The sequence below is a fragment of the Triticum aestivum genome, chromosome 1A, assembly GCF_018294505.1.
Source record: "Triticum aestivum cultivar Chinese Spring chromosome 1A, IWGSC CS RefSeq v2.1, whole genome shotgun sequence".
Classification (NCBI taxonomy): Eukaryota; Viridiplantae; Streptophyta; class Magnoliopsida; order Poales; family Poaceae; genus Triticum; species Triticum aestivum.
Genome location: NC_057794.1, coordinates 106,211,408 through 106,223,866, shown reverse-complemented (window position 1 = coordinate 106,223,866; position 12,459 = coordinate 106,211,408). Strand labels below are relative to the sequence as shown.

The following is a 12,459-nucleotide window of genomic DNA, read 5'->3' as shown; positions in this document are numbered from 1 at the left end:
ATTTTTTTTTCTCTCGGCTATTTGATTCAATTGTTTGAAAGATGGTGAACTCGCAGCATGAGAAATCTAATCATGAGGAGGGCAATGAACTTCCGTAGGATCTGAATATAAGTGATGATTTACGTATCCATCTGATGTCGATCAAGGGAACGAACAAGAAGCTTGGGACAAGGGTTGAGGAGTTGTCTACAAATATTGTTGGCATCGAGGACAGGTTGAACGAGCGTTTGACTGCCAGCGACCGACAGCGCACTGATAGTCTACAGGTGGTGACTGCGAGTCTTAATCGGCTCACCGCAGCAGTTCAGCGCCTTCAGGCGGGAGATGTGGCTCCCCGACAGTCCCGCTCACCACGACGATGTCGTGACCGCGACAACGATGATGATGGTGATTTTTCTGAGGATTCTGATGCCCGTGGAGGCTTACCTCACCGACCACGACATGATGCTGGGGCTCACCGCCATGCTGGGCGGCGCCGTGACTATGGCGGCAATGGTGCCCACGAGGATGATGGTTTGGGTCAAATCAAGATAACAATACCTGAATTCTCGGGACGTTGTGCTGACCCGGAGAAATATTTGGAGTGGGAGATGCGCGTAAATCAGATTTTTGATGGTCACAACTACTCTGAAGAGAAGAAGGTTCGTGTTGCATCAATGGAATTTACAGAGTATGCTCTTGTATGGTGGGATAATAAAAACCGTACTCATGAGCGACCAGCGACATGGGCTGACATGAAGCGAATCATGAGGGAACGTTTTGTGCCTGCTTATTACACTCGCCAGCTTCATAGTAGATTGCGTCATCTAGTGCAAGGTACAAAATCAGTTGACGAGTACTACAAAGAGATGAAAGTTTTGATGATCCGTACAGCTGTGCGTGAGTCTGCGGAGGCGACCATGGTACGTTTCTTTGAGGGATTAGAAGAAAAGATTCGTGACCGTGTTGATTTAATGCAGTATAATAATATTCATGAGTTGCTTCATCAAGCGGAGCGTGCTGAACGTTGGGTATTGGAGAAGCAAGCTTCAGAGACTCGTCCAACTTACAATAGTGGGCGACGTGGTTCTTCTCCTATTAATGATGGGTTTAGTGCTAAACCGACTCCTTATAAGTCGGGAAGCATTAAACAGAACAAAGTGGCGGCTGCGCCAAAGGAGGTTTCTCAGGTTTCGTCTAATGCAACGTCATCGCATCACCGTAATATTATTTGCCACAAGTGTGGAGGACGTGGACACATGAAGCATGAATGTTCCAATCAACGAAGGGTTCTACTTGTTGATGCGGAATATATTTCAGAATCTGAAGATGAGTCACCTAAGTTAGAGGATGGAATCGAAAGAGGTCATGGTGATACCATATTGTGTTATCCTCAAGATGATCCTGATATGGAGAGTTTGCTAGCACACAAGGTCCAGCGAGATGACAAGGTCATTTTTGAACTAGAACAGCGACGGAGTATTTTTCAAACTGCATGTACCATCAAGGGAGAAGTGTGCAAACTGATAATTGATGGTGGCAGTGCTAGTAACATGATTAGTAAGGATGTGGTGGAGTCTCTTTCGTTGCCAACATGGGAGCATCCAAAACCATACTATATGAAGTGGATAAATGATGTAGGCAAAGTGAAAGTAACACACAGGGTGAAGGTGCCTTTTTCTATTGATGGCTATGTTGGCAAAGTGGAATGCGACATTATGCCACTACATGTCTGTCATCTTATTTTGGGGCGTCCGTGGCAGCACGATGTTAATGCTCTTCATTATGGACGAACAAACAAGTACACTTTTATGCATAAGGGAGAGTTCTATACCATTCTTCCCAAAGATGCAAAGAATATAACGTGTACTGTTGAGGTCTTCAAGAAAAAATCTGCAAGGTATAGGTTGAAACCGAGGACGGTTTCTTTTCAAGGGAGAGAGGATGATGTGACCCCAAATGTCGTCGCTAAAAGTATTGTTAGTAAGGTGAACCAGAGAAATACTGGGAAGTATATAGTTCCTGCCAGACGCAATGAGAAAAGGAAACAAGCTACTGTTGTACATTGCAGCAATCAAGGAGTTGAACTGAGAAACAACTTTCTACACTGCGGGAAGACAATAGCACATATTTTCATTGGACATGTTCCTGTTCAGCTTGTTGCACCAGACGACGTGGAGCCACGATTCAGAACGCCATGCATGCAAAATCATCTACGTGAGGACACAAAGGAGTAGTATTAGTTTGTTTTGTCTTTTGTGATCAGTGTGCCCTATTTTAAAATTAGTTAATTAGTGATGAAATAAGATAGGAGAGAGAGGGTTGGATCAGTAGTAGTACGTGGTTGTGGTCAGGTCGAGTCCAACTAGTATTCGGAAGGAGTCCAGATCGTTTGTCCCTAGTGCCTGCATGCACTATTAATAGGGCCAGCTGGCCGTGTATCGAGGGGGGTTAGTCTTTTTGGTGTTAATTCCAAACAGAGGATAATCCGCCAGGTTTCGGCGGCACGCTTCAATCAAGAATCCCATCTAGGGCTTTTGTTTCTTGGCTAGGAGATTAGACGGCGCGCCCTCTAATTTACTGCCGATTCTAGTAGAATCACCCATGTGCTTCTTCTACCTGAAGACGTACGTGTAGTTCTCACCGGTTTGCATCTACTTGATCGTAAGCCTGTGTTTCTTCCGTCTGTTATTTGGTGTAGACTGGATATTGGACTGGGAGTTGCTGAGTTTGTACTGTGAAAGATTGGGAAATTTATTCACGCCATCGATTTTCTGTCGATGTTCGCATCACATGTCTATGGTCAGGAAACTTAACCATCTTTGATTAACGAGCTAGTCAAGTAGAGGCATACTAGGGACACTCTGTTTGTCTATGTATTCACACATGTACTAAGTTTCCGGTTAATACAATTCTAGCATGAATAATAAACATTTATCATGATATAAAGAAATATATAAATAACAACTTTATTATTGCCTCTAGGGTATATTTCCTTCAACCCTGTCAACTCGCTGAGACATGTCTCCACACAAGTAAAGAATATTAGTAACCAATCCTTGAAGGAGAAACTCATGGCACCCAGAGTGCAAACATTTGCTTGTCGACTTTCTAGGAAGGCTCTCCATACTAGCATGAGAGCTGGTAGGTACTTCTTTGATATTAGCAAAAAATGTTGTCGACCTGAGGATGAAGTTCACCTTTTCTTGGATGCTGGGGCGATGACCTTGGTGGTAGTCGCGTTGCTTGTGGGCGGGGTGCACGGCACAGGTGTGGGCTGGTCGCTATGGCCGTTCGAGCGGCGTGGCGGCCGGTGCTTTGGCGAGTGGAGGTGTTTTGAAGGTGGAGGGTGCATGCCAGGAGAGATCCCATGCTTGGTTTCGGTTGGGCCAATGATGGCGGCATCCGCGGGCATCGTCTCCTTCCTGAAGGCGTCGTCGTGGCTACTCTCCTCCTTCGGTTGGTCCAGGTGGAAACCATGATCCTTTGGATTCGGCATGACGACGCTCCGGTGTTGTTTCTCCTTCTTGAAGGCGTGGACTTGGAGGCCTACTTTCACCGAGCTCAGCTTCGTGGATGTTCCTTTACCTGTTGTATCCGCCCTTGGGTGTGTTGTGTGGTGGTGTGGTGTGGTGAGTTGTTTGTGATGATTCTAATCGGTGATGGTTGCTTTATAATATAAAGCAGAGGAAACCCCTTTTCCGTAAGTTCACCTTTTCTTTCTGTATCCTTTTGCTAATGCGGTTTGGTTCAGACATCAATGGTACCTTATGGTGGACAATTTTGTAGCTCCTCCGGACACTTTGCAATGCATCATTATTAAAATTCTTTCTATGAATTATCATTATGCTTCTTTCCATAATATTTTCACTTTCTTATGGTGCCTTTGGAAAAATAGGAATGGTCGTATTTTTTAGAGGAAGATCTCTATACCTTATTAGGTGCACTTCATGGAGAAGTCTATATCTTCTTTCTGACAGTTGGTGGAGGACCTCAAGCATGTCCTTGCTAATTTGGATCAGAACATGAACAATACTACCTCTAATGTGATGCATATGTAGGGGCATAATTTAGCTTGTGATCTTCTTATTACAGCTACAAAGATCTTTTCGGGTGCTTCTTGAAAGAACACAAGTATTTCTGGCAAGGGCCAATCTCCGACAACAAGTCTTGGAGTTTCCTTCAGGTGGTGGACGAGATTCAAGCCTCTACGGATTAAGTCTTATCTACATTTTCTGCTGAAGCTGGAGCTCTTTGTCTTGATGTTGCCGCTGGAAGGCGTCTCGACCTATGGGGAGCAACTTTCTTGACAGATAACTTTACTTTAGCTAAAACAACAACTCTTAGGAGCATCAATTCTTCTCATTCTAGATGGGAGATCAGATAGCAACTTGCAACATTTATCTTAGTTATGGATCTACAATTGTGCTCACCCGGTTCTTACTAGTCAAGTAGAGCATGCCTTAGTGTAGGATCGAAAGTATGTCTAGAGAGGGGGTGATTAGACTACTTGACCAAATAAAAAACTAGCCTTTTCCCAATTTTAGTTCTAGGCAGATTTTAGCAACTTGGCACAAGTCAAGCAATCAACCTACACATGTAATTCTAAGAGTATAGCAGCAGAATGTAAAACAATTGCATATGAAGGTAAAGGGGGGAGTTTGGAGTGTGCAAACGCAATTGGAGACACGGAGATTTTTGGCGTGGTTCCGATAGGTGGTGCTATCGTACATCCACGTTGATGGAGACTTCAACCCACAAAGGGTAACGGTGGCGCGAGTCCACGGAGGGCTCCACCCACGAAGGGTCCACGAAGAAGCAACCTTGTCTATCCCAGCATGGCCATCACCCACGAAGGACTTGCCTCATTCGGATAGATCTTCACGAAGTAGGCAATCTCCTTGCCCTTACAAACTCCTTGGTTCAACTCCACAATCTTGACGGAGGCTCCCAAGTGACACCTAACCAATCTAGGATACACCACACTCCAAGAGGTAACGAATGGCGTGTTGATGATGAACTCCTTGCTCTTGTGCTTTAAATGATAGTCTCCCCAACACTCAACTCTCTCTTACAGGATTTGGATTTGGTGGAAAGATGATTGGAATGGAAAGCAACTTGGGGAAGGCTAGAGATCAAGATTTATGCGGTTGGAATGGAATATCTTGACCTCAACACAAGTGGAGGTGATTCTCTCTCAGAAAATGTATGTTGGAAGTGTAGGCATGTTCTAATGGCTCTCTCCATGAATGAAGAGTGGGTGGAGGGGTATAAATAGCCTCCACACAAAATCTAACCGTGTCACACAAATCACCAAATTCGGTGGGACCGAATCATGAAACTCGGTCAGACCGATTTAGTTCAAAATGTGAACGTTAGGATTTTCAGTGGGACCGACATGTCAACTCGGTGGGACCGATTTTGTTAGGGTTAGGGCATAACGTAATCTTGGTTAGACCGATTACACAAACTCGGCGAGACCGATTTTGGTAATGGACTAACAGAGAGTTGGTCAGGCAAACTTGGTGGGACCGATTCGCTCATCTCGATTGGATCGAAACGTTACGAAAGGGAAACCGAGTGTTTACATTGCAATCTCGGTAGGACCGATCGCTCATCTCGGTTTGACCGAAACGTTATGAAGGGAAACAGAGAGATTACAATCCCATCTCGGTGAGACCGAGATCCCTATCGGTGAGACCGAAAAGACTAGGGTTTCTGGCAGTGGCTATATCAACTGAACTCGGTGGCGCCGGATAGAAAGTTTCGGTGGGACCGAGTTTGACTTTTGGTTTGGGACATGTGTGAATGTGAGAAAGTAGTTGAGGGCTTTTGGAGCATATCACTAAGTACTTTGAGTAAGCAAGCCATTAGGCAACACCTCATCCCCTCTTGATAGTATTGGCTTTTCCTATGGACTCAATGTGATCTTGGATCACTTAAAATGAAAAAGATGTAGAGTTCTGAGCTTTGAGCTTGAGTCAATTCTTTGTCCTTAGCATTTTGAGGGGTCCACTTTTCTTATCCATGCCATGCCAATCATTGAGTTTTCCTGAAATGTTTATCTTGAAATAACATTAGCTCAATAAATTATATGTTGTTAGGAATTACCAAAACCATTCAGGAATAGTTGCACTTTCACTTAGTTGTCTTGAACTTGCTCATAGTCATCTCGCAAGAAAAAAAAAACTTGGTCATAGTCGCTCCAATATCCTTTTCTTGCTTGCTGAACTGTCTTGGAGTGATTATTCATGTTGTAACTTGTTCCTGAGCAAAGTTTGATGAAATTTGACGCCTTGGGCGCCTCTGATTTGTTAAAAAAAATGTGGTGGCAGCAGCCATAATTTCGGAGAGAAGATGAGGCATGGCATCTTTGCTGTAAATACCACTACCTGCTACCACTCTCTCGTCTCTCCCCCTTTCTTTCTCCGTGGACACAGCGGCGACCCGCAACAGCGCCCAACCACCTGCGGCGCGACCTAGCCGGCGACCGGCGGCACCACCTCCGGCGAGGGGCGGCGTTCAGGTAACAGCCTCTCCCCTGCCTACATGTCTCCGCTTCTCCCCTCGCCTATAGTTGCTCTTTAACCTAAAATCTGAGATCGTGGGGATTTCCTGTCCTTTTTCCCCTAACCAACGCGCGATTCTCGTTCTCTGCTGAATGCGAGCAACCAAACCCTAGTCTTCTTTTGCGAGGACCCATCTAGTCGCGCTCTAGGTTCGATTTTGTTCTTGAAAAAAACTCGCTTTCCACCAAATTTTGGGGGTTTACCTTAAGTCCTAGTAAACCCCACTCGATGCTTCTAGAGGAGGGAGGGAGGGAGACGACATCCATGCATTCCCTGGTTATTAACGGGGTTAAAGACGTAGTATTATTCATGCGAGATCTCTATTCATGCCGTGCCCAGGTCAGGAAACTTTTTCGCAGTGTCCAAAACTCCACCTTGAAATTGTATGGCGTTTCAGGTCTGAAATGTTGCAGGTTCAGGAAAGATGATCTGGGTGCCTCCTTCAGTAATGTCTCCTTTGTTAGTTATCCGACACCGGACCTAGTTCTTGCATATACTGCTGCTTTTGTTCTTTAATTTTGTTCGAAATGCTTTCATGCTCTCCTAACAAAGCCTTGCACCTCCTTGGTGGATGAGCGCCAAGGCGGCGGCCTCGGATTGCAATGCATTTGCATTCATGACTCTATGGGGCAGGGCTGTGCCTTTGCATTGTGTGGGTGGCGACCTGGTGCTGTGTAGGTAGCGAGTTCGTTGACCCGGTCGATGCGACCCGAGGGGTCGGTCTGGCTGGTACGTCTAGGCAGCGGCCTCGGATTTTCCCGCATCATTTGTGGTCTGCAGGCGGGCGTCTCGTGTAGCATGGGCTATGGCGTTAGTTTTGTGCAACGGTGCGGCTTGCCTACGAGTGGTGGAAGTCGGAGCGGCGGCTCCGGATCCGAGGGTGTGTGTTTTGGTGCGGTTGTAGCTGTCGTGTGGTCGACGAGGCTTTGTCGCTTGTGCGCATTTTGGCCTAGTTTCCCTTATGAACTGGGCTGCTATGTTTGGTTTTCGATCCGGTTTTCGTTATAAACTGGACACTCTTGGCATGTTGGCCACTTTGAGTAATATATTCATGGTCAGTATGTTGATTGCCATGGTAAATCCATGCCCGCCTTTTGGTCATTGTATTGGGCTATGTTCCCTGTTAAAGTTAGCATGAATCATGGCAGAAATCTAGTAGTACTAATAGTCGGTGCCTTTGAATGCTGATAAATTTCTGAGATCTTTCCACACTAAGGGACTGCCGAAAGAAAAGTCTTCTCTGATTTTGAGTTGCGAGTAGGCAAATGAACTAGCAGGAACAAACTTCTGTATACACGGTTAGTCGTTAAAGGCCCCAAAACCGGTATGTCTGCGCATGTCAAATGCACATAGAGTTGTTTGATTACTTTGGTGTGCTGCGCGGTGAAACCGGTAGATACATGACGGTCTTAATACAAAAGGTAGAAACGGCATTGCCCCAGTCGCTTGTAGAAAGACATTTATTTCCTCTTTAGGATTTTATCTGTTGCTCCTAATTTAATGTTATGTCCCCTGTTAAAGTTAGCATCAATTATGGTAGAAATCTAGTGGTACTAATAGTTGGAGCCTTTGAATGCTGATAAATTTCTGAAATCTTTGCACACTAACGGACTGCCGCAAGAAATGTCCTCTCTGATTTTGAGTTGCGAGTAGGGAAATGAACTAGCAGGAACAAACTTCTGTATACACGGTTAGTCGTTACAGGGCCCAAAACCAGTATGTCTGCGCATGTCAAATGCACATAGACTTGTTTGATTACTTTGTTGTGCCCCGCGGTGACATGGGTTGCTGCTCTCTGCAATGAGAAAAGAATGTCACGGTTACTTCCATCAACTGTAGTTTGTTTTGAGATTTGTGTGGGTTTTTTATAAGTATGCTGCACCACAACTCTTTTGATGCATTTATGTAAGTTGACCAAAAGCACACTTATTCTACAATTGCTGAGTACAATATATAGCAACTAGCTATAAATTCCTGAGAAGTATAACATAGAAGTGAAAAACCATAGTTTTAAGCCTTTAGTGTAGCATGCCTAATACGTTGTTGTAGTAGATACATAACGGTCTTAATACAATAGGTAGAAACGGCATTGCCCCAGTCGCTTGTAGAAAGACATTTATTTCCTCTTTATTTTATCTGTTGATCTTATGACAGTATATTTGCAATTGTATGTTCTCTATAACAGAAGAAATGCGTTTTAAATTTTTCCTGCCTATAATAGCTTAAACATGTTTCTCTATGGTATTCAGTGAAGGATTGTTGCACCACCTGAAGGCTGATATTATTCATGTATAAATTTGACTTTTGGCAGGTTGTCAACCATGGTTTTCCTTCAGGAGGAGATGTCTTGGAACGTGCTGATCTCACCGGACCAGCTGAGCCCCAAGGGCCTGCTGCTCCGCAAGTCCATCATCGTGCGTCTTCTGGAGGACGTCACCAACAGGAAGGCCTCCAAGGAGCATGGCTACTACATTGCTGTCAATGAGCTGAAGACAATATCTGAAGGGAAGGTTCGTGAGCTGACCGGAGATGTTCTTTTCCCGGTCACATTCACCTGCATCACTCAGAGGCCTATGAAGGGGGAGATCTTGGTCGGCTCCGTGGAGAAGATCCTCAAGCACGGCGTCTTCCTCAAATCTGGGCCAATCGAAAGCATCTTCCTGTCGGAGAAGTCGATGAGCGACTACAAGTACATGGGCGGCGAGAACCCCTTGTTCATGAACGACCACTCGAAGCTGGAGAGGGACACCGCCGTGCGCTTCAAGGTCATGGGGTTCCGCTGGATGGAGGCAGACCGCCAGTTCCAGCTCCTTGCGTCGCTGGCTGGTGATTTCCTCGGGCCGCTGTGAGCTGCTTCGGAGATGCTAAACCTGGTCCCTGCTGTACATTTTGGTATCCTGGTGGTGGTGGATGAACTTTGCTGTTGTGATGGGCGATGGCATATGTTTGCCGTGACTTTTCGCAGTTGATGCAAGCTGTAGGGTGTTATGACAATGGGATTTAGCTCCATGTCTTGAACTCATCAGTGTAGTGTGAATTATGACGAGCCTGCGTTTGAAGATATCACTTTTAACCTGGATGCATGTGTTTGTGGCCTTCTACTTGCTTGCATGCTTCCCATTTGATCTTTGCTTAAAGCAAATACAAACGCTGGTAGGATTATCATCATGATCCACTGTGGCATCAGATGCAACCGTAATGTGACTGTTCTTTTAATGCTGAAAGAAAATTACTAGCATCTGCAATGGACAGCAGAATCCATTTTATTCAGACTCTACAAACTGTATGCAACAAACAGCAGCACGGACTGACTCATGGAGCAAAAGCTAGGCTGAAGATAAGCACACAAATGTACAGGATGTACAGGACACATGCACAGATTACACACACCTGGGAATCATCCACAGGCTAATTGTCAATTATTATTACAAATAACACTGGATGGTTCAATAAGTTGCGGCCAACTGGATATATAGGACTCTGGCAAACTAAAACACATGTGGACATTTGCGATGATGAGATCAGGCATGGTTACTCGCTGGCTTGACAACGGTGACAGGGCAGGCGGCATTGTTCACGACGTAATCGCTGACGCTGCCCAAGAGCACCCTGCAGTTCAGAGATACAAAAGATCAGCACTCTATTATGATGAAACAAACACACAATGTGGCTTAAGAACAGCTTGGAGGTCGTTTGGCCGGTGGTCGCAACCTCTTGAGCTTGCCAAGGCCCCTGCTCCCAATGACCAGGGAGCTGATGGGCATGTCATGGATGGCTTGGCACAGCTTCTCGCGGGGATCTCCAAACAGGACTTTTGAAACCACGGAGACCTGTCGACAAATGAAAACGCGGAATTTTATTACAGGAAATGTGTCGAGGAGATCATGTATGATGATACATTATGGTCTGGAGTGGTCACCTCCTTCTGCTTAGCTATAGTGTTGAGCATGTCCAGCGTTTCAGCATCAGGCTTCACCCCATATTTCTTTGCAGTTGAAGGGTGAGAGAACTCCGAGAGGGGGATCAAAGCTGAAATGGAAGAAAGAAATGAGTACAGTGAGCACTGAGCAGTAGGCCACAGTTGTAAAACACGTTGATACAAGGTGTGAGCACACTAGGATCTTTCACATGTAAACTGCATGAACAAGGAATATCACACAAGCCATTCATGGTTAAATTCGCTATATGAACAGGAATAACTAGTTTACTCATTGATGCGTCCATATTTATCGCTGCCGTACATTAAAAAATGTAACATAATCTAAGCCGCAATGATGGATAGAGTATCTTGATTCTTTGGAACATAACTGTTGTGCATTAAGAAAAAAAAGAAACCTATTGGCGGACAGAACGGTTCTCTGAAGCTTAAATTGGAAGTGTAGCAAATCCTATGATCCCTGTGTAGTCATTACAATTTGCAAGCGCCAACAAATTACTATTGTTCATCCAGGTTAATGTTTAGCAAAACAAACAGGTTAGACCCGGAGCTTAATAAGAAATGGTTAGATCCAGAGTTTAGATCGAGTGGTCAGTTCGGCAAACCGAAATCGGCGCCGCTGCTCCAGAGTTAAAGCGACACCTAGGATCGGTTGCCAACCGCGCCCCGGACAAGCCATGCTCTGTCTTCGCTAGCCCCCCTTCTAAATCCAGTCAAAACAAATTCTACAACCAGAGCAGGATATTGCTGGTGTTATGCTCCGGTACAGCGAAAGGCAGACCAATTAATTCCAAGACAAGAAGCAAGTAGGCAACAGACATGACCACGAACATACGCGTGCGGGTCATGGCAACCGCTACCCCTTGCGCCGACGCGGCTCGTACAGATCGGAATCTTAGCACGGATCGGGGGGATTGGTGGGCGCGACAAGGAACTAAGATCAGGAGCAGCAAGCAGGCTGACAGGTACACAACTGGTTGCGGTACAGTAGCAAGAACAGGAGGACTAGGGAGGAAGAGGAGGAAGGAGTTTGGTTGGTACGCACGCGAGCCGGAGGCCTCCCAGAGGAGGGTCTCGCCCTGCTCGTAGTCGGGGTCCTTGAGGACGTGCAGGAGGAGCAGGTTGTCGCCGGAGCGGAGCAGGTTGTCCGCCGCCCACTGCAGCGCCGCGCGGCTCCCCTCCGAGAAGTCCACCGCCAGGCCCACCCACCTCTCGCCGTCCGCAGCCATGGCCGATCTCTTCTCTTCTCCTCGCTCGGCTCTTGGGTGGTGGTGGAGGTCACCGCTGTTTGGAAGGAAAAGTTGGGAGACGCAGGAACAATTAAGGACGACGACGACGGTGGTGGCCTTCTCTTGTCGGCCAGAGGATATTTGTTTGACGCGGTGCGGTGCTACATGGCATGTGTGCGTGATTGAGGGCGCCCACATGCGCACCCGCTGGGACACCTTTGGAAATTTCCCTCTCTGCCTCCTGCAAAGATTCTTCTTTCTCCTAATGTTTGTTCGCAATCTGGAAATATTTCAGAAACTTGGGGCAATTATTATTACAGATTTCGGCGTGTAATCTAGTATAGTACAAGATGATTTCTGCATGGACAGATTTCGTGACTCCTTGGGGGAATTATGGATTTAACCCGCAAAAGAAAAGGAATTATTGAATTTTGAAACTTGGAAAATATCCATACTCGACACTTGAATTACTGTATTTTTGTTGCCAGTTCTAGAGCAACTAAAAGTTCCCCTCTGACGAAAAGTCCGGCTGAAGGTTCTACAAGAGACAAGTTTCTTTCTGCCAATTCATCAAAGCCAAGTTTGAAACGGTGGTGTGGACTCCACGCGCTCTCTCTCTCTCCATCAAATTAAAATCATTAAGCTACCCATGAAGGGCGGCCAACCAGCTATCCCATGTGGCGCAAGCTGGTTGGCCGCGGTGAGAAATCTTTTGTTATTTTTTTAGATGAAAGTGTGGATTATT

At 45.9% G+C, this 12,459-nt stretch overlaps 2 protein-coding genes across 2 annotated transcripts; one reads left to right on the top strand and one right to left on the bottom strand.

The window, feature by feature from the left end:
• The first annotated feature begins 6,311 nt into the window (after positions 1-6,311).
• LOC123039039 (DNA-directed RNA polymerase V subunit 7) lies at positions 6,312-9,649 on the top strand. Its single transcript, XM_044462356.1, has 2 exons — positions 6,312-6,505; positions 8,860-9,649. Exon 2 carries the CDS (start codon positions 8,870-8,872, stop codon positions 9,395-9,397), a length of 528 nt encoding a protein of 175 aa, XP_044318291.1. The 5' UTR covers positions 6,312-6,505; positions 8,860-8,869; the 3' UTR covers positions 9,398-9,649.
• Positions 9,650-9,793: 144 nt separating this feature from the next.
• On the bottom strand, positions 9,794-11,851 carry LOC778414 (universal stress protein PHOS34). The gene is made up of 4 exons (XM_044462354.1): positions 11,531-11,851; positions 10,468-10,577; positions 10,260-10,378; positions 9,794-10,157 (listed from the first exon to the last, which is right to left on the bottom strand). Exons 1-4 carry the CDS (start codon positions 11,712-11,714, stop codon positions 10,070-10,072), a joined length of 501 nt encoding a protein of 166 aa, XP_044318289.1. The 5' UTR covers positions 11,715-11,851; the 3' UTR covers positions 9,794-10,069.
• Between the last annotated feature and the right edge of the window lie 608 nt (positions 11,852-12,459).